The sequence below is a fragment of the Procambarus clarkii genome, chromosome 25, assembly GCF_040958095.1.
Source record: "Procambarus clarkii isolate CNS0578487 chromosome 25, FALCON_Pclarkii_2.0, whole genome shotgun sequence".
Classification (NCBI taxonomy): domain Eukaryota; kingdom Metazoa; phylum Arthropoda; class Malacostraca; order Decapoda; family Cambaridae; genus Procambarus; species Procambarus clarkii.
This window is the reverse complement of record NC_091174.1, coordinates 33,707,518-33,734,736: the sequence shown is the minus strand read 5'-3', so window position 1 is coordinate 33,734,736 and position 27,219 is coordinate 33,707,518. Positions and strand designations below refer to the sequence as shown.

The following is a 27,219-nucleotide window of genomic DNA, read 5'->3' as shown; positions in this document are numbered from 1 at the left end:
ATATATATATATATATATATATATATATATATATATATATATATATTAGTATATTTTGGTAGCAGTCTTTCCTGTAGACATATATTATTAAATATGACCGAAAAAGTAAGATTAATAATTCTAACACGAATTTTCTCGATCTTTCGTACATTTCTTTTTACTGTTGGTGGTAATTCAAAAATCAATTCTCCAAAATTTATTTTTATTTCTAGTCTGACGCGACACTTGAGCGCGTTTCGTAAAACTTATTACATTTTCAAAGACTTTAGTTTACACATACACAACTGAATAGAACTTACACATCTCCGATTTGTTTATATCTATATTTGAGTGAGGTGGATGGGGTGAGGTGAGATTTAATAGGGTATTAATTTCATCAACACAAGACAGAACACGAAACAATGGGTATTGAATGGAAGTGATTGTAGAAAGCCTATTGGTCCATATTTCTTGATGCTTCTATATTGGAGCGGAGTCTTGAGGTGGGTAGAATATAGTTGTGCATTAATTGGCTGTTGATTGCTGGTGTTGACTTTTTGATGTGTAGTGCCTCGCAAACGTCAAGCCGCCTGCTATCGCAGTATCTATCGATGATTTCTGTGTTGTTTACTAGGATATCTCTGGCGATGGTTTGGTTGTGGGAAGAGATTATATGTTCCTTAATGGAGCCCTGTTGCTTATGCATCGTTAAACGCCTAGAAAGAGATGTTGTTGTCTTGCCTATATACTGGGTTTTTTGGAGCTTACAGTCCCCAAGAGGGCATTTGTAGGCATAGAGGACGTTGGTCTCTTAAAGCGTTCTGCTTTGTGTCTGGAGAGTTTCTCATGAGTAGGCTGGCCGTTTTTCTGGTTTTATAGTAAATCGTCAGTTGTATCCTCTGATTTTTGTCTGTAGGGATAACGTTTCTATTAACAATATCTTTCAGGACCCTTTCCTCCGTTTTATGAGCTGTGGAAAAGAAGTTCCTGTAAAATAGTCTAATAGGGGGTATAGGTGTTGTGTTAGTTGTCTCTTCAGAGGTTGCATGGCGTTTCACTTTCCTTCTTATGATGTCTTCGACGAAACCATTGGAGAAGCCGTTGTTGACTAGGACCTGCCTTACCCTACAGAGTTCTTCGTCGACTTGCTTCCATTCTGAGCTGTGGCTGAGAGCACGGTCGACATATGCGTTAACAACACTCCTCTTGTACCTGTCTGGGCAGTCGCTGTTGGCATTTAGGCAGATTCCTATGTTCGTTTCCTTAGTATACATTTCTTAGTGAAAAGAAATGTACGAAAGATCGAGAAAATTCGTGTTAGAATTATTAATCTTACTTTTTCGGTCATATTTAATAATATACATATATATATACACATACAGAAGAGATGCAGTACTTTGTGCAGTACATCGCCATTTCCGGCCCCTCTACCCGTACATACTATCGTGCTACAGTGGTGAGTCAAAACTGCTATTTGGTGAACATGAAATCAGATCATGTGAAGGTGTTCAGCAAGGTGATCCTCTTGCTCCCCTTCTTTTCTGCTTAGTCTTAAAAGAAATCACCGAAAGCTTGTCCAGCGAGTTCAACATCTGGTTTTTGGATGATAGCACTATAGCTGGCACCGTAGACCATCTCTTGGCAGATATCAGGAAAATAAGGGAGCAGGAAGTAAGCCTGGGTCTTGTCCTGAACCCTTCCAAGTGTGAAGTAGTCTCTTCCAACCCAGACATCGTAGCTAGAATAAGGTCTGCCTTGCCTGGAGCCCATGTCATTAGGGCCGAGAACAGCACCCTCCTTGGAGCCCCCCTCGGGTCTAACGCCATTGAGGAGATCCTTGACAAGAAAATCGGAGACCTTAGGAGGATGGAAGACAGAATAGGTGACATCGATGCCCACGATGCTTTTTAACTCCTCACCAAATGCCTATCCCTTCCGAGGCTAACCTACTTTCTGAGGTGCGCCCCATCTTACGACAGCCGAAAGCTTGAAGAATATGACCTCTTACTGAAGACCATGCTGGAAAAAGTTGTTAACCTGTCCCTCAACGAATGCCAGTAGAAACAAGCCACTATTCCTGTAAGGCTCGGTGGCTTGGGTGTCCGCACCACCACCCAAATTGCTGTCCCAGCCTTCCTGTCTTTCTCCTCAGCATCAGATGACCTGGTTAAGGAAATTCTACCTGACACTCTGAGTGATGTATCGGGGATACAGGACCCCCACTACACGGAATGCGACACGAAATGGGGTGCCATGGCAGACCCAGCACTCAGACCAGCCATGCCGAAAGCCAAGAAACAATCCGTTGGGACAGCCCCATTGTAGACAAAGAAGCCACAGCTTTGCTGGAGGCAGCAACAACCCCCAGTGATCGTGCACGCCTCACAGCTGTGCAGGCTCCCCATGCAGGGGACTTCCTTTTGGCAGTCCCTATGTCTGTGACAGGCACACGTCTTGATCCGCAGGAGCTCCGTATTGCAGTCGCTCTCCGTCTTGCTGCCCCTATCCACACTGTTCATAGGTGTATTTGCGGCGAGGCAGATGCTGACGAATATGTATAGCATGTCCTGCACTGTGGAAAATCTGGTGGTTGGCACACTAGACACGACGAAGTCAATGACATCATTAAAAGAAGCCTTGCCTCTGCTCAGTGTCCAGCAGAGCAGGACACTGCTCTGCTCAGATGCAAGGCCCGATTAGCCTAATAAGCCAAGTTTTCCTGAATTAATATATATTTTCTCTATTTTTTTTCTTATGAAATGATAAAGCTACCCATTTCATTATGTATGAGGTCAATTTATTTTTATTGGAATTAAAATTAACGTAGATATATGACCGAACCTAACCAACCCTACCTAACCTAACCTAACCTATCTTTATAGGTTAGGTTAGGTTTGGTAGCCGAAAAAGTTAGGTTAGGTTAGGTTGGTTAGGTAGTCGAAAAACAATTAATTCATGAAAACTTGGCTTATTAGGCAAATCGGGCCTTGCATAGTAGGTTGAGAAGTGCGTTCTGGCTACTAGGTACGACATTATATATATATATATATATATATATATATATATATATATATATATATATATATATATATACATATATATATATGTCGTACCTAGTAGCCAGAACTCACTTCTCAGCCTACTATGCATGGCCCGATTTGCCTAACAAGCCAAGTTTTCCTGAATTAATATATTTTCTCTAAATTTTTTCTAATGAAATGATAAAGCTACCCATTTCATTATGTATGAGGTCAATTTTTGTTCATTGGATTTAAAATTAACGTAGATATATGACCGAACCTAACCAACCCTACCTAACCTAACCTAACCTATCTCTATAGGTTAGGTTGGGTTATGTAGCCGAAAAAGTTAGGTTAGGTTAGGTTAGGTAGGTTAGGTAGTCGAAAAACAATTAATTCATGAAAACTTGGCTTATTAGGCAAATCGGGCCTTGAATAGTAGGCTGATAAGTACGTTCTGGCTATTAGGTACGACATATATATATATATATATATATATATATATATATATATATATATATATATATATATATATATATATATATATATATATGTCGTACCTAGTAGCCAGAACTCACTTCTCAGCCTACTATTCAAGGCCCGATTTGCCTAATAAGCCAAGTTTTCCTGAATTAATATATTTACTATAAATTTTTTCTTATGAAATGATAAAGCAACCCTTTTCTCTATGTATGAGGTCATCTGTTTTTATTGGAGTTAAAATTAACGTAGATATATGACCGAACCTAACCAACCCTACCTAACCTAACCTAACCTATATTTATAGGTAAGGTTAGGTTAGGTAGCCAAAAAAAGCTAGGTTAGGTTAGGTTAGGTAGGTTAGGTAGACGAAAAAACATTAATTCATGAAAACTTGGCTTATTAGGCAAATCGGGCCTTGAATAGTAGGCTGAGAAGTGCGTTCTGGCTATTAGGTACGACATATATATATATATATATATATATATATATATATATATATATATATATGTCGTACCTAGTAGCCAGAACGTACTTCTCAGCCAACTATGCAAGGCCGGATTTGTCTAATAGGCCAAGTTTTCATGAATTAATTGTTTTTCGACTACCTAACCTACCTAACCTAACCTAACCTAACTTTTTCGGCTTCCTAACTTAACCTAACCTATAAAGATAGGTTAGGTTAGGTTAGGTAGGGTTGGTTAGGTTCGGTCATATATCTACGTTAATTTTAACTCCAATAATAAAAAATTGACCTTACACATAATGAAATGGGAAGCTTTATCATTTCATAAGAAAAAAATTAGAGAAAATATATTAATTCCCAAAATCTTGGCTTATTAGGCAAATTTGGCCTTGCATAGTAGGCTGAGAAGTGCGTTCTGGCTACTATGTACGACATATATATATATATATATATATATATATATATGTCGTACCTAGTAGCCAGAACTCACTTTTTGGCCTACTATTCAAGGCCCGATTTGCCTAATAAGCCAAGTTTTCATGAATTAATTGTTTTTCGACTACCTAACCTACCTAACCTAACCTAACCTAACTTTTTCGGCTACCTAACCAAACCTAACCTATAAAGATAGGTTAGGTTAGGTTAGGTAGGGTTGGTTAGGTTCGGTCATATATCTACGTTAATTTTAACTCCAATAAAAAAAATTGACCTTATACATAATGAAATGGGTAGCTTTATCATTTCATAAGAAAAAAATTAGAAAAAGTATATTAATTCAGGAAGACTTGGCTTATTAGGCAAATCGGGCCTTGAATAGTAGGCCAAAAAGTGAGTTCTGGCTACTAGGTACGACATATATATATATATATATATATATATATATATATATATATTATATTATATTATATATATATATATATATTATATTATATATATATATTATATAATGTACCTAATGAAACATTTTCAAAACTAAAAGTCTTTGAAAATGTAATAAGTTATTACGAAACACGTTCAAGTGTCGCGTCAGACTAGAAATAAAAATGAATTTTGGAGAATTGATTTTTCAATTACCATCAACAGTGAAAAGAAACATAAGAAACATCGAGAAAACTCGTGTTAGAATTATTAATCTTACTTTTTCGGTCATATTTAATATTATATATATATATATATATATATATATATATATATATATATATATATATATATATATATATATATATATATATATATATGAATGAAAACTCACACCCCAGAAGTGACTCGAACCCATACTCCCAGAAGCAACGCAACTGGTAACTACAGGGCGCCTTAATCCGCTTGACCATCACGGCCGTCAAAAGGAAGTGATAGCCGAGGCTATTTGAGCCACTTCCCCGACGGCAACTCGGATGGTAATCTTGGGCATAGCATTTCACCAAATCACCTCATTCTTTGGGGCACACGTGAGGAACACAAATGCGAACAAGCCTGAATGGTCCCCAGGACAATATGCGAATGAAAACTCACACCCCAGAAGTGACTCGAACCCATACTCCCAGAAGCAACGCAACTGGTAACTACAGGGCGCCTTAATCCGCTTGACCATCACGGCCGTCAAAAGGAAGTGATAGCCGAGGCTATTTGAGCCACTTCCCCGACGGCAACTCGGATGGTAATCTTGGGCATAGCATTTCACCAAATCACCTCATTCTTTGGGGCACACGTGAGGAACACAAATGCGAACAAGCCTGAATGGTCCCCAGGACTATATGCGAATGAAAACTCACACCCCAGAAGTGACTCGAACCCATACTCCCAGAAGCAACGCAACTGGTAACTACAGGGCGCCTTAATCCGCTTGACCATCACGGCCGTCAAAAGGAAGTGATAGCCGAGGCTATTTGAGCCACTTCCCCGACGGCAACTCGGATGGTAATCTTGGGCATAGCATTTCACCAAATCACCTCATTCTTTGGGGCACACGTGAGGAACACAAATGCGAACAAGCCTGAATGGTCCCCAGGACTATATGCGAATGAAAACTCACACCCCAGAAGTGACTCGAACCCATACTCCTAGAAGCAACGCAACTGGTAACTACAGGGCGCCTTAATCCGCTTGACCATCACGGCCGTCAAAAGGAAGTGATAGCCGAGGCTATTTGAGCCACTTCCCGACGGCAACTCGGATGGTAATCTTGGGCATAGCATTTCACCAAATCACCTCATTCTTTGGGGCACACGTGAGGAACACAAATGCGAACAAGCCTGAATGGTCCCCAGGACTATATGCGAATGAAAACTCACACCCCAGAAGTGACACGAACCCATACTCCCAGAAGCAACGCAACTGGTAACTACAGGGCGCCTTAATCCGCTTGACCATCACGGCCGTCAAAAGGAAGTGATAGCCGAGGCTATTTGAGCCACTTCCCCGACGGCAACTCGGATGGTAATCTTGGGCATAGCATTTCACCAAATCACCTCATTCTTTGGGGCACACGTGAGGAACACAAATGCGAACAAGCCTGAATGGTCCCCAGGACTATATGCGAATGAAAACTCACACCCCAGAAGTGACTCGAACCCATACTCCCAGAAGCAACGCAACTGGTAACTACAGGGCGCCTTAATCCGCTTGACCATCACGGCCGTCAAAAGGAAGTGATAGCCGAGGCTATTTGAGCCACTTCCCCGACGGCAACTCGGATGGTAATCTTGGGCATAGCATTTCACCAAATCACCTCATTCTTTGGGGCACACGTGAGGAACACAAATGCGAACAAGCCTGAATGGTCCCCAGGACTATATGCGAATGAAAACTCACACCCCAGAAGTGACTCGAACCCATACTCCCAGAAGCAACGCAACTGGTAACTACAGGGCGCCTTAATCCGCTTGACCATCACGGCCGTCAAAAGGAAGTGATAGCCGAGGCTATTTGAGCCACTTCCCCGACGGCAACTCGGATGGTAATCTTGGGCATAGCATTTCACCAAATCACCTCATTCTTTGGGGCACACGTGAGGAACACAAATGCGAACAAGCCTGAATGGTCCCCAGGACTATATGCGAATGAAAACTCACACCCCAGAAGTGACTCGAACCCATACTCCCAGAAGCAACGCAACTGGTAACTACAGGGCGCCTTAATCCGCTTGACCATCACGGCCGTCAAAAGGAAGTGATAGCCGAGGCTATTTGAGCCACTTCCCCGACGGCAACTCGGATGGTAATCTTGGGCATAGCATTTCACCAAATCACCTCATTCTTTGGGGCACACGTGAGGAACACAAATGCGAACAAGCCTGAATGGTCCCCAGGACAATATGCGAATGAAAACTCACACCCCAGAAGTGACTCGAACCCATACTCCCAGAAGCAACGCAACTGGTAACTACAGGGCGCCTTAATCCGCTTGACCATCACGGCCGTCAAAAGGAAGTGATAGCCGAGGCTATTTGAGCCACTTCCCCGACGGCAACTCGGATGGTAATCTTGGGCATAGCATTTCACCAAATCACCTCATTCTTTGGGGCACACGTGAGGAACACAAATGCGAACAAGCCTGAATGGTCCCCAGGACAATATGCGAATGAAAACTCACACCCCAGAAGTGACTCGAACCCATACTCCCAGAAGCAACGCAACTGGTAACTACAGGGCGCCTTAATCCGCTTGACCATCACGGCCGTCAAAAGGAAGTGATAGCCGAGGCTATTTGAGCCACTTCCCCGACGGCAACTCGGATGGTAATCTTGGGCATAGCATTTCACCAAATCACCTCATTCTTTGGGGCACACGTGAGGAACACAAATGCGAACAAGCCTGAATGGTCCCCAGGACTATATGCGAATGAAAACTCACACCCCAGAAGTGACTCGAACCCATACTCCCAGAAGCAACGCAACTGGTAACTACAGGGCGCCTTAATCCGCTTGACCATCACGGCCGTCAAAAGGAAGTGATAGCCGAGGCTATTTGAGCCACTTCCCCGACGGCAACTCGGATGGTAATCTTGGGCATAGCATTTCACCAAATCACCTCATTCTTTGGGGCACACGTGAGGAACACAAATGCGAACAAGCCTGAATGGTCCCCAGGACTATATGCGAATGAAAACTCACACCCCAGAAGTGACTCGAACCCATACTCCTAGAAGCAACGCAACTGGTAACTACAGGGCGCCTTAATCCGCTTGACCATCACGGCCGTCAAAAGGAAGTGATAGCCGAGGCTATTTGAGCCACTTCCCGACGGCAACTCGGATGGTAATCTTGGGCATAGCATTTCACCAAATCACCTCATTCTTTGGGGCACACGTGAGGAACACAAATGCGAACAAGCCTGAATGGTCCCCAGGACTATATGCGAATGAAAACTCACACCCCAGAAGTGACTCGAACCCATACTCCCAGAAGCAACGCAACTGGTAACTACAGGGCGCCTTAATCCGCTTGACCATCACGGCCGTCAAAAGGAAGTGATAGCCGAGGCTATTTGAGCCACTTCCCCGACGGCAACTCGGATGGTAATCTTGGGCATAGCATTTCACCAAATCACCTCATTCTTTGGGGCACACGTGAGGAACACAAATGCGAACAAGCCTGAATGGTCCCCAGGACTATATGCGAATGAAAACTCACACCCCAGAAGTGACTCGAACCCATACTCCCAGAAGCAACGCAACTGGTAACTACAGGGCGCCTTAATCCGCTTGACCATCACGGCCGTCAAAAGGAAGTGATAGCCGAGGCTATTTGAGCCACTTCCCCGACGGCAACTCGGATGGTAATCTTGGGCATAGCATTTCACCAAATCACCTCATTCTTTGGGGCACACGTGAGGAACACAAATGCGAACAAGCCTGAATGGTCCCCAGGACTATATGCGAATGAAAACTCACACCCCAGAAGTGACTCGAACCCATACTCCCAGAAGCAACGCAACTGGTAACTACAGGGCGCCTTAATCCGCTTGACCATCACGGCCGTCAAAAGGAAGTGATAGCCGAGGCTATTTGAGCCACTTCCCCGACGGCAACTCGGATGGTAATCTTGGGCATAGCATTTCACCAAATCACCTCATTCTTTGGGGCACACGTGAGGAACACAAATGCGAACAAGCCTGAATGGTCCCCAGGACTATATGCGAATGAAAACTCACACCCCAGAAGTGACTCGAACCCATACTCCCAGAAGCAACGCAACTGGTAACTACAGGGCGCCTTAATCCGCTTGACCATCACGGCCGTCAAAAGGAAGTGATAGCCGAGGCTATTTGAGCCACTTCCCCGACGGCAACTCGGATGGTAATCTTGGGCATAGCATTTCACCAAATCACCTCATTCTTTGGGGCACACGTGAGGAACACAAATGCGAACAAGCCTGAATGGTCCCAGTTTTCATTCGCATATAGTCCTGGGGACCATTCAGGCTTGTTCGCATTTGTGTTCCTCACGTGTGCCCCAAAGAATGAGGTGATTTGGTGAAATGTTATGCCCAAGATTACCATCCGAGTTGCCGTCGGGGAAGTGGCTCAAATAGCCTCGGCTATCACTTCCTTTTGACGGCCGTGATGGTCAAGCGGATTAAGGCGCCCTGTAGTTACCAGTTGCGTTGCTTCTGGGAGTATGGGTTCGAGTCACTTCTGGGGTGTGAGTTTTCATTCGCATATAGTCCTGGGGACCATTCAGGCTTGTTCGCATTTGTGTTCCTCACGTGTGCCCCAAAGAATGAGGTGATTTGGTGAAATGCTATGCCCAAGATTACCATCCGAGTTGCCGTCGGGGAAGTGGCTCAAATAGCCTCGGCTATCACTTCCTTTTGACGGCCGTGATGGTCAAGCGGATTAAGGCGCCCTGTAGTTACCAGTTGCGTTGCTTCTGGGAGTATGGGTTCGAGTCACTTCTGGGGTGTGAGTTTTCATTCGCATATAGTCCTGGGGACCATTCAGGCTTGTTCGCATTTGTGTTCCTCACGTGTGCCCCAAAGAATGAGGTGATTTGGTGAAATGCTATGCCCAAGATTACCATCCGAGTTGCCGTCGGGGAAGTGGCTCAAATAGCCTCGGCTATCACTTCCTTTTGACGGCCGTGATGGTCAAGCGGATTAAGGCGCCCTGTAGTTACCAGTTGCGTTGCTTCTGGGAGTATGGGTTCGAGTCACTTCTGGGGTGTGAGTTTTCATTCGCATATAGTCCTGGGGACCATTCAGGCTTGTTCGCATTTGTGTTCCTCACGTGTGCCCCAAAGAATGAGGTGATTTGGTGAAATGCTATGCCCAAGATTACCATCCGAGTTGCCGTCGGGGAAGTGGCTCAAATAGCCTCGGCTATCACTTCCTTTTGACGGCCGTGATGGTCAAGCGGATTAAGGCGCCCTGTAGTTACCAGTTGCGTTGCTTCTGGGAGTATGGGTTCGAGTCACTTCTGGGGTGTGAGTTTTCATTCGCATATAGTCCTGGGGACCATTCAGGCTTGTTCGCATTTGTGTTCCTCACGTGTGCCCCAAAGAATGAGGTGATTTGGTGAAATGCTATGCCCAAGATTACCATCCGAGTTGCCGTCGGGGAAGTGGCTCAAATAGCCTCGGCTATCACTTCCTTTTGACGGCCGTGTTGGTCAAGCGGATTAAGGCGCCCTGTAGTTACCAGTTGCGTTGCTTCTGGGAGTATGGGTTCGAGTCACTTCTGGGGTGTGAGTTTTCATTCGCATATAGTCCTGGGGACCATTCAGGCTTGTTCGCATTTGTGTTCCTCACGTGTGCCCCAAAGAATGAGGTGATTTGGTGAAATGCTATGCCCAAGATTACCATCCGAGTTGCCGTCGGGGAAGTGGCTCAAATAGCCTCGGCTATCACTTCCTTTTGACGGCCGTGATGGTCAAGCGGATTAAGGCGCCCTGTAGTTACCAGTTGCGTTGCTTCTGGGAGTATGGGTTCGAGTCACTTCTGGGGTGTGAGTTTTCATTCGCATATAGTCCTGGGGACCATTCAGGCTTGTTCGCATTTGTGTTCCTCACGTGTGCCCCAAAGAATGAGGTGATTTGGTGAAATGCTATGCCCAAGATTACCATCCGAGTTGCCGTCGGGAAGTGGCTCAAATAGCCTCGGCTATCACTTCCTTTTGACGGCCGTGATGGTCAAGCGGATTAAGGCGCCCTGTAGTTACCAGTTGCGTTGCTTCTGGGAGTATGGGTTCGAGTCACTTCTGGGGTGTGAGTTTTCATTCGCATATAGTCCTGGGGACCATTCAGGCTTGTTCGCATTTGTGTTCCTCACGTGTGCCCCAAAGAATGAGGTGATTTGGTGAAATGCTATGCCCAAGATTACCATCCGAGTTGCCGTCGGGGAAGTGGCTCAAATAGCCTCGGCTATCACTTCCTTTTGACGGCCGTGTTGGTCAAGCGGATTAAGGCGCCCTGTAGTTACCAGTTGCGTTGCTTCTGGGAGTATGGGTTCGAGTCACTTCTGGGGTGTGAGTTTTCATTCGCATATAGTCCTGGGGACCATTCAGGCTTGTTCGCATTTGTGTTCCTCACGTGTGCCCCAAAGAATGAGGTGATTTGGTGAAATGCTATGCCCAAGATTACCATCCGAGTTGCCGTCGGGGAAGTGGCTCAAATAGCCTCGGCTATCACTTCCTTTTGACGGCCGTGATGGTCAAGCGGATTAAGGCGCCCTGTAGTTACCAGTTGCGTTGCTTCTGGGAGTATGGGTTCGAGTCACTTCTGGGGTGTGAGTTTTCATTCGCATATAGTCCTGGGGACCATTCAGGCTTGTTCGCATTTGTGTTCCTCACGGGTGCCCCAAAGAATGAGGTGATTTGGTGAAATGCTATGCCCAAGATTACCATCCGAGTTGCCGTCGGGGAAGTGGCTCAAATAGCCTCGGCTATCACTTCCTTTTGACGGCCGTGATGGTCAAGCGGATTAAGGCGCCCTGTAGTTACCAGTTGCGTTGCTTCTGGGAGTATGGGTTCGAGTCACTTCTGGGGTGTGAGTTTTCATTCGCATATAGTCCTGGGGACCATTCAGGCTTGTTCGCATATATATATATATATGTCGTACCTAGTAGCCAGAACGCACTTCTCAGCCTACTATGCAAGGCCCAATTTGCCGAATAAGCCAAGTTTTTATGAATTAATTGTTTTTCGACTACCTAACCTACCTAACCTAACCTAACCTAACTTTTTCGGCTACCTAACCTAACCTAACTTATTAAGATAGGTTAGGTTAGGTTAGGTAGTGTTGGTTAGGTTCGGTCATATATCTACGTTAATTTTAACTACAATAAAAAAAAATTGACCTCATACATAACGAAATGGGTAGCTTTATCATTTCATAAGAAAAAAATTAGAGAAAGTATATTAATTCAGGAAAACTTGGCTTATTAGGCAAATCGGGCCTTGCATAGTAGGCTGAGAAGTGCGTTCTGGCTACTAGGTACGACATATATATATATATATATATATATATATATATATATATATATATATATATATATATATATATATATATATATATATATATATATATATATATATCTTCCCATATTAACAGGGACTTGATGAAATTAACGTCTAAATGACCCCTCACTTGCTCTAGTGCTCTTGGGAGGTGGTGATCTTTGTGGTATTTAAATACTCCGAAATTACCATCTCTTTTAAGGGTCTGAGCAGGTGGTGGAGAGGGTTAAGGCGTACCTGTTATGCCAGTTGCTGGAAGGCTTCTGTGCTGGCTAGGGTTCGAGTCTCCTGGTGGGAAAGTGTTCTAAAGTTGTATACTTCACTCTCGTGTTTAGGAGAGTTGTGCCTTATATATATATATATATATATATATATATATATATATATATATATATATATATATATATATATATATATATATATATATATATATATATATATATATATGCCAGTTGCTGGAATATATATATATATTCCAGCAACTATATATATTCCATATATATATATATATATATATATATATATATATATATATATATATATATATATATATATGTCGTACCTAGTAGCCAGAACTCACTTCTCAGCCTACTATTCAAGGCCCGATTTGCCTAATAAGCCAAGTTTTCCTGAATTAATATATTTACTATAATTTTTTTCTTATGAAATGATAAAGCAACCCTTTTCTCTATGTATGAGGTCAATTTTTTTTTATTGGAGTTAAAATTAACGTAGATATATGACCGAACCTAACCAACCCTACCTAACCTAACCTAACCTATATTTATAGGTAAGGTTAGGTTAGGTAGCCAAAAAAAGCTAGGTTAGGTTAGGTTAGGTAGGTTAGGTAGACGAAAAAACATTAATTCATGAAAACTTGGCTTATTAGGCAAATCGGGCCTTGAATAGTAGGCTGAGAAGTGCGTTCTGGCTATTAGGTACGACATATATATATATATATATATATATATATATATATATATATATATATATATATATATATATATATATATGTCGTACCTAATAGCCAGAACGCACTTCTCAGCCTACTATGCAAGGCCCGATTTGCCTAATAAGCCAAGTTTTCATGAATTAATTGTTTATCGTCTACCTAACCTACCTAACCTAATCTAACCTAACGTTTTCGGGTACCTAACCTAACCTAACCTATAAAGATAGGTTAGGTTAGGTTAGGTAGGGTTGGTTAGGTTCGGTCATATATCTATGTTAATTTTAACTCCAATAAAAAAAAATTTCCCTCATACATAATGAAATGGGTAGCTTTATTATTTCATAAGAAAAAAATTAGAGAAAATATATTAATTCAGGAAAACTCGGCTTATTAGGCAAATCGGGCCTTGAATAGTAGGCTGAGAAGTGCGTTCTGGCTACTAGGTACGACATATATATATATATATATATATATATGTCGTACCTAATAGCCAGAACTCACTTCTCAGCCTACTATTCAAGGCCTGATTTGCCTAATAAGCCAAGTTTTCCTAAATTAATATATTTACTATAATTTTTTTCTCATGAAACGATAAAGCAACCCATTTCATTATGTATGAGGTCAATTTTTTTTTAATGGAGTTAAAATTAACGTAGATATATGACCGAACCTAACCAACCCTACCTAACCTAACCTAACCTATCTTCATAGGTTAGGTTCGGTTAGGTAGCAGAAAAAGTTAGGTTAGGTTAGGTTAGGTAGGTTAGGTAGTCGAAAAAACATTAATTCATGAAAACTTGGCTTATTAGGCAAATCGGGCCTCGAATAGTAGGCTGATAAGTACGTTCTGGCTATTAGGTACGACATATATATATATATATATATATATATATATATATCGTACCTAGTAGCCAGAACGAACTTCTCAGCCTACTATGCAAGGCCCGATTTCCCTAATAAGCCAAGTTTTCCTGAATTAATATATTTTCTCTAATTTTTTTCTTGTGAAATGATAAAGCCACACATTTCATTATGTATGAGGTCAATTTTTTTTTATTGGAGTTAAAATTAACGTAGATATATGACCGAACCTAACCAACCCTACCTAACCTAACCTATCTTTATAGGTTAGGTTAGGTTAGGTAGCCGAAAAAGTTAGGTTAGGTTAGGTAGGTTAGGTAGTCGAAAAAACATTAATTCATAACATAGGACAGAACACGAAACAATGGGTATTAATTGGATAAATTGAAGGTAAGAATTGAAGTAACTGCAGAAGGCCTCTTGGAGCGGAGTCTTGAAGTGGGTAGAATATAGTTGTGCATTAATTGGCTGTTGATTGCTGGTGTTGATGTCTTGATGTGTAGTGCCTCGCAGATGTCAAGCCACCTGCTATCGCTGTATCTAGCGATGATTTCTGTGTTGTTTGCTAAGATTTCTCTGGTGATGGTCTGGTTGTGGGAAGAGATTATATGTTCCTTAATGAAACATTTTCAAAACTAAAAGTCTTTGAAAATGTAATAAGTTATTACGAAACACGTTCAAGTGTCGCGTCAGACTAGAAATAAAAATGAATTTTGGAGAATTGATTTTTCAATTACCATCAACAGTGAAAAGAAACATAAGAAACATCGAGAAAATTCGTGTTAGAATTATTAATCTTACTTTTTCGGTCATATTTAATATTATATATATATATATATATATATATATATATATATATATATATATATATATATATATATATATATATATATATGTCGTACCTAGTAGCCAAAACGCACTTCTCAGCCTACTATGCAAGGCCTGTTTTGCCTAATAAGCCAAGTTTTCCTGAATTAATATATTTTCTCTAATTTTTTTCTTATGAAATGATAAAGCTACCCATTTCTTTATGTATGAGGTCAATTTTTTTTTATTGGAGTTAAAATTAACGTAGATATATGACCGAACCTAACCAACCCTACCTAACCTAACCTAACCTATCTTTATAGGTTAGGTTTGGTTAGGTAGCCGAAAAAGTTAGGTTAGGTTAGGTTAGGTAGGTTAGGTAGTCGAAAAACAAATAATTCATGAAAACTTTGCTTATTAGGCAAATCGGGCCTTGCATAGTAGGCTGAGAAGTGCGTTCTGGCTACTAGGTACGACATATATATATATATATATATATATATATATATATATATATATATATATATATATATATATATATATATATATATATATATATATGTCGTACCTAATAGCCAGAACGCACTTCTCAGCCTACTATTCAAGGCCCGATTTGCCTAATAAGCCAAGTTTTCATGAATTAATGTTTTTTCGTCTACCTAACCTACCTAACATAACCTAACCTAGCTTTTTTTGGCTACCTAACCTAACCTTACCTATAAATATAGGTTAGGTTAGGTTAGGTAGGGTGGGTTAGGTTCGGTCATATATCTACGTTAATTTTAACTCCAATAAAAAAAAATTGACCTCATACATAGAGAAAAGGGTTGCTTTATCATTTCATAAGAAAAAAATTATAGTAAATATATTAATTCAGGAAAACTTGGCTTATTAGGCAAATCGGGCCTTGAATAGTAGGCTGAGAAGTGAGTTCTGGCTACTAGGTACGACATATATATATATATATATATATATATATATATATATATATATATATATATATATATATACATATATATATATATATATATATGCATGTTATATATTCATTTAAATTTGTCTAAGTGTATATGGTCATAGATGGTTTAAGCAACAGAACATTAAATATAGAATGATAAACCTGAATAGTACACAGGCCTCACTTTAAATACTTAGAAGTTCCAAATGACCTTGCTGGAACTACACTCTCCGCCTAGTGATGCAAAGCCGAGTGCTGTACCACCGCCCTACAAAATCACGCATCACACGATTTTTATTCACTTAATTGGTTTCTCGACACATCTCAAGGGTAGAGGTGTCCCAAGTCTTTGTATCTTTGCAAACATGCAGTGCAATTTATGATGCAATGCATCATAAATTTGATGTATTGAACGGTAGTGTTCTACGTCCTGTAGCGAACCCCCATATGGTCAGGACGACGCCTAATCAAAACATTAGGATAACGTAGTGGAAGAGATCATTACTTAGTGTCATTATCTCGGCCACTAGAGTGCAGGAGTCTTGTTGTTAGCTCTTTGGGTCACGTAAGATGGACTGTTGCAAGTGCCACAAGCTATTACATGTCTTTTAATAGAATTTCCAGTTAAAACAGACAAATTTTATCTGAATGTTTCTTCTTTGCTTCTCCAAGGCTTTGGAACCCCAAAACTGCACCAAACTTGGTACCTCAATATTTATATCTATGAAAATAAATAGTTCTATGTTTTTTATCATGTACTGTCTATCTATCAGAGTAAAGTTTGTGTTGATAATACAGGTAAAAGTTGTAACATTAATTTATTATACAAGAATACGATCACTCTGTTAGCTTGTACTTTATTTACTTACCTTCATAATTATTGATTATAATTAAACTATACTAAATATATTATAAATGTCAAACAAATTCAATAGGGGCGCTGGGCCCAGGGTTGTTGTGGACATAGAGTCGCTCTTCCCACACCACCTCCAGGACAACCTGTCGCCGGAGTCCACACCTGCAACTCTACACCAACAACCATCATTGCAACAGTCACAGAACATCTCAACTGTGAAACAGCCATTCATATACAGGATACCTCACGATAAACTGGTACAAGACAATCTCCTCCAGGGGGTGTGGGGGGATACAACGACCACCTGCCGGGGCCTTGTCCTCGACCTCGTCTCCACCACCAACATTCACCTCACCCACAGGTACCCTCATTTACATAGTTAGAAAACTGTATTTCTCTCCATCAAATTTGAATTGTAACAAGGCAATCGACTTTTATTTAATCATCACCACATATTTAGTCGAACAAGCTGTTAGTAGATAGTGTTGGGAGCATCTTGATGACTGTTTGCCGGAGCATCTTGATGCAAGCTTGCCGAACCATCTTGGCGCATGCTTGCAGGGAGCATCTTTGACGCATGCTTTCTGGGAGCATATTGATGCATGCTTGTTGGAGCATCTTAATGCATGCTTGCTAAAGCATCCTAATGCATGCTTGCTGGAGCATCATATATATATATATATATATATATATATATATATATATATATATATATATATATATATATATATATATATATATATATATATTTATATATATATATACCTAGTAGCCAGAACGCACTTCTCAGCCTACTATGCAAGGTCCGATTTGCCTAATAAGCCAAGTTTTCCTGAATTAATATATTTTCTCAATTTTTTTTCTTATGAAATGATGAAGCTACCTATTTCATTATGTATGAGGTCAATTTGTTTTTATTGGAGTTACAATTTACGTAGATATATGACCACACACACACACACACACACACACATATATATATATATATATATATATATATATATATATATATATATATATATATATATATATATATATATATATATATATATATATATATATATATGTATATATGTGTGTGTGTGTGTGTGTGTGTGTGTGTGTGTGTGTGTGTGTGTGTGTGTGTGTAACTTACGCAGAAAAATTAATCAGTTACAGAAAATTCTAAAGTGCAAGTATATATATATATATATATATATATATATATATATATATATATATATATATATATATATATATATATATATATATATATATATATATCAGCTTATCAGCATCCGACGACCTTGTGAAGGAAATTCTACCTGCCCACTTACATCAGCTGGCAGGTGTACATGATCCCAATTTTACACGCTGTGCCACAGAGTGGGCCTCTCGTGCAGGCCAATCACCTCAACCACCATCCCCAAAATCCCACAAGCAATCCAGCTGGGATGGTCCCATTGTAGACCAAGTTGCTGCAGAGTGCCTGGGTGCTGCAACAACACAACACGACATTGCTCGCCTCACAGCAGTAGCAGCACCACATGCAGGGGATTTCCTGTTAGCAACCCCAATGTCGGCAACTGGCACGCGTCTCACACCACACGCCCTCCGAATTGCTGTGGCCCTCCGCCTTGCTGCCCCAATCCACACCAGATATAGGTGTATTTGCGGCGAGGTGGTGGCTGACAGGTACGGTCACCATGGCCTACTCTGCCAAAGCACAGGGGGATGGCACTCGAGGCACAGTGAAGTTAACGACATCATCAAGAGGAGCCTCACCACAGCTGGATGCCCAGCTGAAAGAGAGCCCCGTTACCTAACACCCCGTAACTCTGATGCTCTTATTGGTCGCCCGGATGGTATCACAGTGAACCCCTGGAAGAATGGCAAGCAGTTGGTATGGGACTACACGTGCGTATCAACCCTGGCTAACACCTACATTAACCTCAGTGTTGCACAACCAGGTGGCGCTGCCACCCACAGGGAAGCAGCCAAATCCCGTAAGTATAGAGAACTGGATCACCACTACAATTTTGTCCCCATTGCTTCTGAGACGCTCGGCGCCTGGGGTAAAAGTGCTACCAGTTTTTTGAAGGAACTGGGTTCTAGGCTCATTGAAACAACAAGGGACCCGAGAGCTGCAAGCTTTCTTTTCCAGCGCCTCAGTGTGGCGATACAGAGGGGAAATGCGCACTGCATCCAGGGTTCCTGCCCGACATCTGAGGAGCTGGAGGAACTCGACAACCTATGACAACCATCTTTGTAACCCATATGTAACTCCTTTTTTGTAACAAAGTTCAAATAAAGTAAATATATATGTGTACATACAAAAGAATGGGGGTGGTAGGAGAAGATAATATTAGTGTTCAGTGAGAAACCACAAGGTCTCCTCTGAATACTTTTTATTTTCTTCTCCGAGGCTATGGGTCCCCACATTGGCACCAGAGGTGGTACCCTCACAAACTTTATATATATATATATATATATATATATATATATATATATATATATATATATATATATATATATATATATATATATATATATATATATATATATATATATATATATATATATATATATATATATATGTCGTACCTAGTAGCCAGAACGCACTTCTCAGCCTACTATGCAAGGCCCGATTTGCCTAATAAGCCACGTTTTCACGAATTAATGTTTTTTCGACTACCTAACCTACCTAACCTAACCTAACCTAACTTTTTCAACTACCTAACCTAACCCAAAATGTAAAATGTTGTTAACGCATATGTCGACCGTGCTCTCAGCCACAGCTCAGAATGGAAGCAAGTCGACGAAGAACTCTGTAGGGTAAGGCAGGTCCTAGTCAACAACGGCTTCCCCAATGGTTTCGTCGAAGGCATCATAAGAAGGAAAGTGAAACGCCATGCAACCTCTGAAGAGACAACCAACACAACACCTATACCCACTATTAGACTATTTTACAGGAACTTCTTTTCCACAGCTCATAAAACGGAGGAAAGGGTCCTGAAAGATATTGTTAATAGAAACGTTATCCCTACAGACAAAAATCAGAGGATACAACTGACGATTTACTATAAAACCAGAAAAACGGCCAGCCTACTCATGAGAAACTCTCCAGACACAAAACAGAACGCTTTAAAAGAGACTAACGTCGTCTATGCCTTCAAATGCCCTCTTGGGGACTGTAAGCTCCAAAAAACCCAGTATATAGGCAAGACAACAACATCTCTTTCTAGGCGTTTAACGATGCATAAGCAACAGGGCTCCATTAAGGAACATATAATCTCTTCCCACAACCAAACCATCGCCAGAGAAATCCTAGTAAACAACACAGAAATCATCGATAGATACAGCGATAGCAGGCGGCTTGACGTTTGCGAGGCATTAAACATCAAGAAGTCAACACCAGCAATCAACAGCCAATTAATGCACAACTATATTCTACCCACCTTAACACTCCGCTCCAATATAGAAGCATCAAGAAATATGGACCAATAGGCTTTCTACAATCACTTCTATTCAATACCCATTGTTTCATGTTCTGGCTTGTGTTGATGAAATTAATACCTTAATAAATACCACCTCACCCCATCCACCTCACTCAAATGTAGATATAAACAAAATCGGAGATGTGTAAGTTCTATTCAGTTGTGTATGTGTTAACTAAAGTCTTTGAAAATGTAATAAGTTTTACGAAACGCGCTCAAGTGTCGCGTCAGACTAGAAATATAAATGAATTTTGGAGAATTGATTTTTGAATTACCTCCAACAGTGAAAAGAAATGTACGAAAGATTGAGAAAATTCGTGTTAGAATTATTAATCTTACTTTTTCGGTCATATTTATTAATATATATATATATATATATATATATATATATATATATATATATATATATATATATATATATATATATATATATATATATATATATATATATATATATATATTTATATGCAATTGACGATCACAAAACACTGATCATTTTATGCGGAAAATCCACAGAGAAATATGAAACGAGGTGATCGTTTCAGCTTGTTAAAGCCTTTGTCAACACCAGACTGACTGAAAATTTGAGTCTTTGAAAATGTAATACGAATTACGAAACGCGTTCAGGCGTCAGACAATTAAAAAATGAATTTCTGAGAATTTGTTACCACCGACAGTGAAGAGGATATATATATATATATATATATATATATATATATATATATATATATATATATATATATATATATATATATATATATATATATATAAATATATATATATATATATATATATATATATATATATATATATATATATATATATATTTATATATATATATATATATATATATATATATATATATATATATATATATATATATATTAGTATATTTTGGTAGCAGTCTTTCCTGTAGACATATATTATTAAATATGACCGAAAAAGTAAGATTAATAATTCTAACACGAATTTTCTCAATCTTTCGTACATTTCTTTTCACTGTTGGAGGTAAATCAAAAATCAATTCTCCAAAATTCATTTTTATTTCTAGTCTGACGCGACACGAGCGCATTTCGTAAAACTTATTACATTTTCAAAGACTTTAGTTTACAAATACACAACTGAATAGAACTTACGCATCTCCGATTTTATATCTACATTTGAGTGAGGTGGAAGGGGTGATGTGGCATTAATCAACACAAGACAGAACAAGGGGTGGTATTAATAGGGTATTAATTTCATCAACACAAGACAGAACAAGAGGTGATATTAATAGGGTATTAATTTCATCAACACAAGACAGAACACGAAACAATGGGTATTGAATAGAAGTGTTTGTAGAAAGCCTATTGGTCCATATTTCTTGATGCTTCTATATTGGAGCGGAGTCTTGAGGTGGGTAGAATATAGCTGTGCAATAATTGGCTGTTGATTGCTGGTGTTGACTTCTTGATGTGTAGTGCCTCGCAAACGTCAAGCCGCCTGCTATCGCTGTATCTATCGATGATTTCTGTGTTGTTTACTAGGATTTCTCTGGCGATGGTTTGGTTGTGGGAAGAGATTATATGTTCCTTAATGGAGCCCTGTTGCTTATGCATCGTTAAACGCCTAAAAAGAGATGTTGTTGAAGGAGGCATTTGAGCAGAGTTCCGTGCTTCGTTTCACTTACGAGATGGAAAAGGATGGGAAGCTGCCCTTTCTAGATGTAACAGTCATGGAATAGAGCGGAGGTTTCCACACTGCAGTCTACACTAAGGAAACGAACATAGGAATGTGCCTAAATGCTATCAGCGACTGCCCAGACAGGTACAAGAGGAGTGTTGTTAACGCATATGTCGACCGTGCTCTCAGCCACAGCTCAGAATGGAAGCAAGTCGACGAAGAACTCTGTAGGGTAAGGCAGGTCCTAGTCAACAACAGCTTCTCCAATGGTTTCGTCGAAGACATCATAAGAAGGAAAGTGAAAAGCCATGCAACCTCTGAAGAGACAACTAACACAACACCTATACCCCCTATTAGACTATTTTACAGGAACTTCTTTTCCACAGCTCATAAAACGGAGGAAAGGGTCCTGAAAGATATTGTTAATAGAAACGTTATCCCTACAGACAAAAATCAGAGGATACAACTGACGATTTACTATAAAACCAGAAAAACGGCCAGCCTACTCATGAGAAACTCTCCAGACACAAAACAGAACGCTTTAAAAGAGACTAACGTCGTCTATGCCTTCAAATGCCCTCTTGGGGACTGTAAGCTCCAAAAAACCCAGTATATAGGCAAGACAACAACATCTCTTTCTAGGCGTTTAACGATGCATAAGCAACAGGGCTCCATTAAGGAACATATAATCTCTTCCCACAACCAAACCATCGCCAGAGAAATCCTAGTAAACAACACAGAAATCATCGATAGATACAGCGATAGCAGGCGGCTTGACGTTTGCGAGGCACTACACATCAAGAAGTCAACACCAGCAATCAACAGCCAATTATTGCACAGCTATATTCTACCCACCTCAAGACTCCGCTCCAATATAGAAGCATCAAGAAATATGGACCAATAGGCTTTCTACAAACACTTCTATTCAATACCCATTGTTTCGTGTTCTGTCTTGTGTTGATGAAATTAATACCCTATTAATATCACCTCTTGTTCTGTCTTGTGTTGATGAAATTAATACCCTATTAATACCACCCCTTGTTCTGTCTTGTTTGATTAATGCCACATCACCCCTTCCACCTCACTCAAATGTAGATATAAAATCGGAGATGCGTAAGTTCTATTCAGTTGTGTATTTGTAAACTAAAGTCTTTGAAAATGTAATAAGTTTTACGAAACGCGCTCGTGTCGCGTCAGACTAGAAATAAAAATGAATTTTGGAGAATTGATTTTTGATTTACCTCCAACAGTGAAAAGAAATGTACGAAAGATTGAGAAAATTCGTGTTAGAATTATTAATCTTACTTTTTCGGTCATATTTAATAATATATATATATATATATCTATATATATATATATATATATATATATATATATATATATATATATATATATATATATATATATAGATATATATATATATATATATTTATTGTGACGATAATCTCTTTCAAGAGAGATTGAGCCTGCTCTTCTCTACATCAAGTTACGTATATTATACAAGAATGAGATGCTACCTTTAAGATACGTCTACCAGTAGCACAAAACGTTTTGACCAGGAGGCAAACATACCCAAGACTCACCCCCACCTCCAAACTCACTCCATGCCGGCTCGTCATCAACCAGTCAACTACCCTTCCCAGCCTGCCTGCTCCTGATTGGTGACTCGCCGACTGCACACCTGCACTTCCCCACCTCAGCGCCCTCTACCTGAGTCGATGTCTGGGCTTGAACCAGCCATTGAAGTCAGAATATCCTTGTGCTCTCAAGCAGTGAACAACTAACTGATACACGCTGTGTATCAGGTGGATGTTTCTCAGCAAGCGCCATATTCTCAGCACCTGATTATTTTTTACCTTTTAACTTTATATTATTGTAGAGTAACTTCATCCCTATTCTTCATTTATATTATATGTTTTTGACTTGTTTGTTTGCACTGTACATAGCCAAGGGATTGTCTTTGTTTATAATTTGTTTTCTATATTAATTAAAGTTTCATTGTTCATACTATGTGTTTTGCGTGTCTTCCCTTACTTTACCACAGATAAACAGGCAAGCAGTCTTATCTTTTTTTTTTGGAAGTGTGACCAGGCATTGACACCAGCCATTGGAGGACTGCCGAACATCTATACTCCTACACTTTCCCGTCACATTTAATGGGGGCCTGTCCTAGGAGCTTCACTCAGGTACTAGTACCAGAACGTCAATTTGTGGTAAGTGTACTTGGCTTTGATACAGTTGCTTTTCAATATTTTCATTACTTTTAATATTTATATGGTGCTGTGTGTATTGTGCATTCCGAGGGTAGCATATTGTGAGTGTTGGATAACTGTGGATTACGTGGTGACTGTAGGCCGCAGTCATTCTCTTAATTGGTCATCCCTTCCTCCGTGTTATTACTCGTGTTTTCCACCTTTTGTCCCTAGGATATTTCTCAATCTCAGACAGATTATCATTTTGGGTACCCTGGTACTTTGGTTTTTCTTAGGGTCAAAGCACCCTATCTTCTGCAATCCGACCGAAGGAGGATACAGAGGGCCATAGTTCCTCTAGCACGGACTACGTTGCTGAGTTGGGACCTCAACAGCAGTTCTCGTCACCAGTTGACACTCGCACCCCTACACGTCGGTCAGAGATGATGATATTTACTTAGGTAGGGAATTAGCTTTCTTTTTTCAAAGCACAAAGTTCGCTAATTCTGTAAGTATCATATTTCATTTAGTGGGAAAACCCTTGCTTCTGTCCTATGGAGACTCGGCAAGGTATGCCTACATTCTTGGACTACCTTATTCACTTTTGGAACAATTAAATGTTTCATTTGTTTTAGTAACTATCAGTTTCATTTATTTAGTAGGATTTTCTTGCCCTTATTCTCTTACATTGAGTAACGGGTACAAGAATTCCTGCGCTTTTGATTGACTAATCATTTACCATTCCAAAATTAACATTAATTGTTAAATATTAAATTCCACAGGATAGTTACCAGTTGCCACGTTATCCTGTTACTGACACTTACCATATCACATGTATTTGTTGTACATTTATTTGCTATTTTTCACCATTTTTCGTCTCCAAGCTTTTCGTAACAATCCAGCAGGTGAAATAGGGAACTTAAGTCGTGCCAAGAGGACCGAATTACAAACTCTTGCACACGAGTATCAACTAGATGTTCCCCATGGAGCCAACAAAAATGAATTGCACAATTTAATAATGGATCACCTCTTAGATGAAGGGAAGATTGACTCTGAAACTCACGAAAATTATTCTATTACAGATAAACATGCTCTGGCAACTATGAAACTCAAGCTCGAACTTGCAAAGCTTGAGCAGGAGCAACAAAAAGAAGCCCTCAAACAACAAAGAGAAGCTCTCCAAATGAGGGAACGCGAGGCGACAATAAGGAAAGAAAAGCAAGAAAGAGAGGCTGCAATCAGGAAAGAAGAACAGGAACGTGAAGCCACCCTCAAGGAACGTGAGACTGCACTACTCTGTGAGCGTGAGTGAGTACAGCTTGAAGCAAAACAACGTCACCTGGAGATGCAACGCGAGCATGATAAAAAGCAAGCGGAGATGGCGATAGCATGTCGTCAACAAGAACTCATGTTGGAAACTATATACCACACTCAGCGCCAACAAGCTACCGCTAGTCTTCCCATAAGTTTCAATGTCTCCCATGCAAGTAAGTTAATGCCACCATACATTGAGACAGAGATCGATGTCTTTTTCACCACTTTTGAGACCAGCTAAAAAACTTAGCTGGCCTGCAGATCAATGGTCTACCCTTCTCAGAGTGCATCTCACAGGTAGAGCTGCAGTTACTCTCAGTACCTTAGCGTCTGAGAATGACTACCAGACCCTGAAGCAAGCAGTTTTGGACGCCTACCTTCTCTCCACCGAAAGCTACAGACGAAAATTCCGTGACCATCTTAAGGCAAGTACCACCACCTTTCTAGAATTTGCCAATACCAAGAAAAGATATTTCATGAAATGGCTGGAAGCAGCACATGTCTCTACATTTTCAGAACTTGTCAACCTCATGCTAGTTGAAGAATTCTTGAGATGTGTTTCCCCTTCCGTCCGTTTATATTTAGCACATAAAGAAGAAACCGACTACATCAAATGTGCGAAGTCATCTGACACCTACAGCCTCATCCACCGGCATACACCAGAACCACCTTCCAGTAAGAAGTCTTGGTACAGTTATGATGAAGCGAGTGCCGATCAAGCGAGCTCTCAATTGTATTGTAAGTATTGCAAACTCTAAGGACATACCATAGATAGATGTGGGAAGGCTCAATACAAAGGCAATGAAACTCCTAAACCCAAACCGACTCATCCTAAGTCCGGTAAGCCTGTGATGAATGTTGGTGTTCCTGTTAATTATCTTTCTGTCTTCAGCAAACACCTGTATCCTGGAACTGTCTCTACCAACGGTACAGACTCGGAGGGACGTTTCAAATTGAAGATCTTGAGGGACACAGCGGCTCTTCAGTCAATAATATTGAAATTAGCTGTGCCTAACATCACCTACACCAGGGAAACCGTCCTTATCCCTGACCTCACTGCTACCACTCAGTATCAACTCGCCAGAGTCCACCTGGATTGTCCTTTTGTAACCGGTGAAGTCCAAGTCGCCATCAGGGAGAAGCCTTTTCCCATGACTGGAGTGCAACTTCTCCTGGGCAACGACTTGGCAGAAGATCTGCAACCGTCCAACCTGATCATCATGGACAAACCCCAGGTGTGTAACTCTGTAGTGAACAATCCCATCTTTAAGTATGTTACAGCAGAGGTCCAAGAAAGTGATGAAGTTTTTCCTCCGGTTTTGGTGACCACCCGTGCCCAAGCTGCACGCCCGCAACCAGCTGACTCTACTGCTACCACTGTCCCTCAAGACCCTCAGAATCTACCACTGAATCTTACTAGTTTGGAGTTCCGTAAGTTACAGAGGGAGGATCACTCATTAACACCATTATTCTTCCAAGCTGAGACTCAACCTGACAGTATCCCTGGATTCTTCCTAGAGAATCCGATGCTCTACCGCAGGTACAGACCCAGTAAGCTGAAGGAGGACGACGATTGGGCAAATGTCGAACAACTAGTGGTTCCCACCAGCCTACGGCCCGATATTCTACACCTGGCCCACGGAGCACTTTCTCACTATGGTTTTAACAAAACCTACAACGGAATCAGACAAGACTACTACTTGCCAGGTATGGTTAAGGACGTCAAAAGTTACGTACAACAGTGTCA

General features: G+C 40.5%; 1 protein-coding gene across 1 annotated transcript in view; it reads left to right on the top strand.

Moving 5' to 3' along the window:
- LOC138368538 (protein enabled homolog) overlaps positions 1–25,470 on the top strand; it is a 41,458-nt gene extending 15,988 nt beyond the window's left edge. Inside the window, exon 3 of the mRNA XM_069331063.1 lies at positions 25,241–25,470. Coding sequence (XP_069187164.1) covers positions 25,241–25,470 — 230 coding nt within the window. The remainder of the gene's footprint in view (positions 1–25,240) is intronic.
- The last annotated feature ends 1,749 nt before the right edge of the window (positions 25,471–27,219 follow it).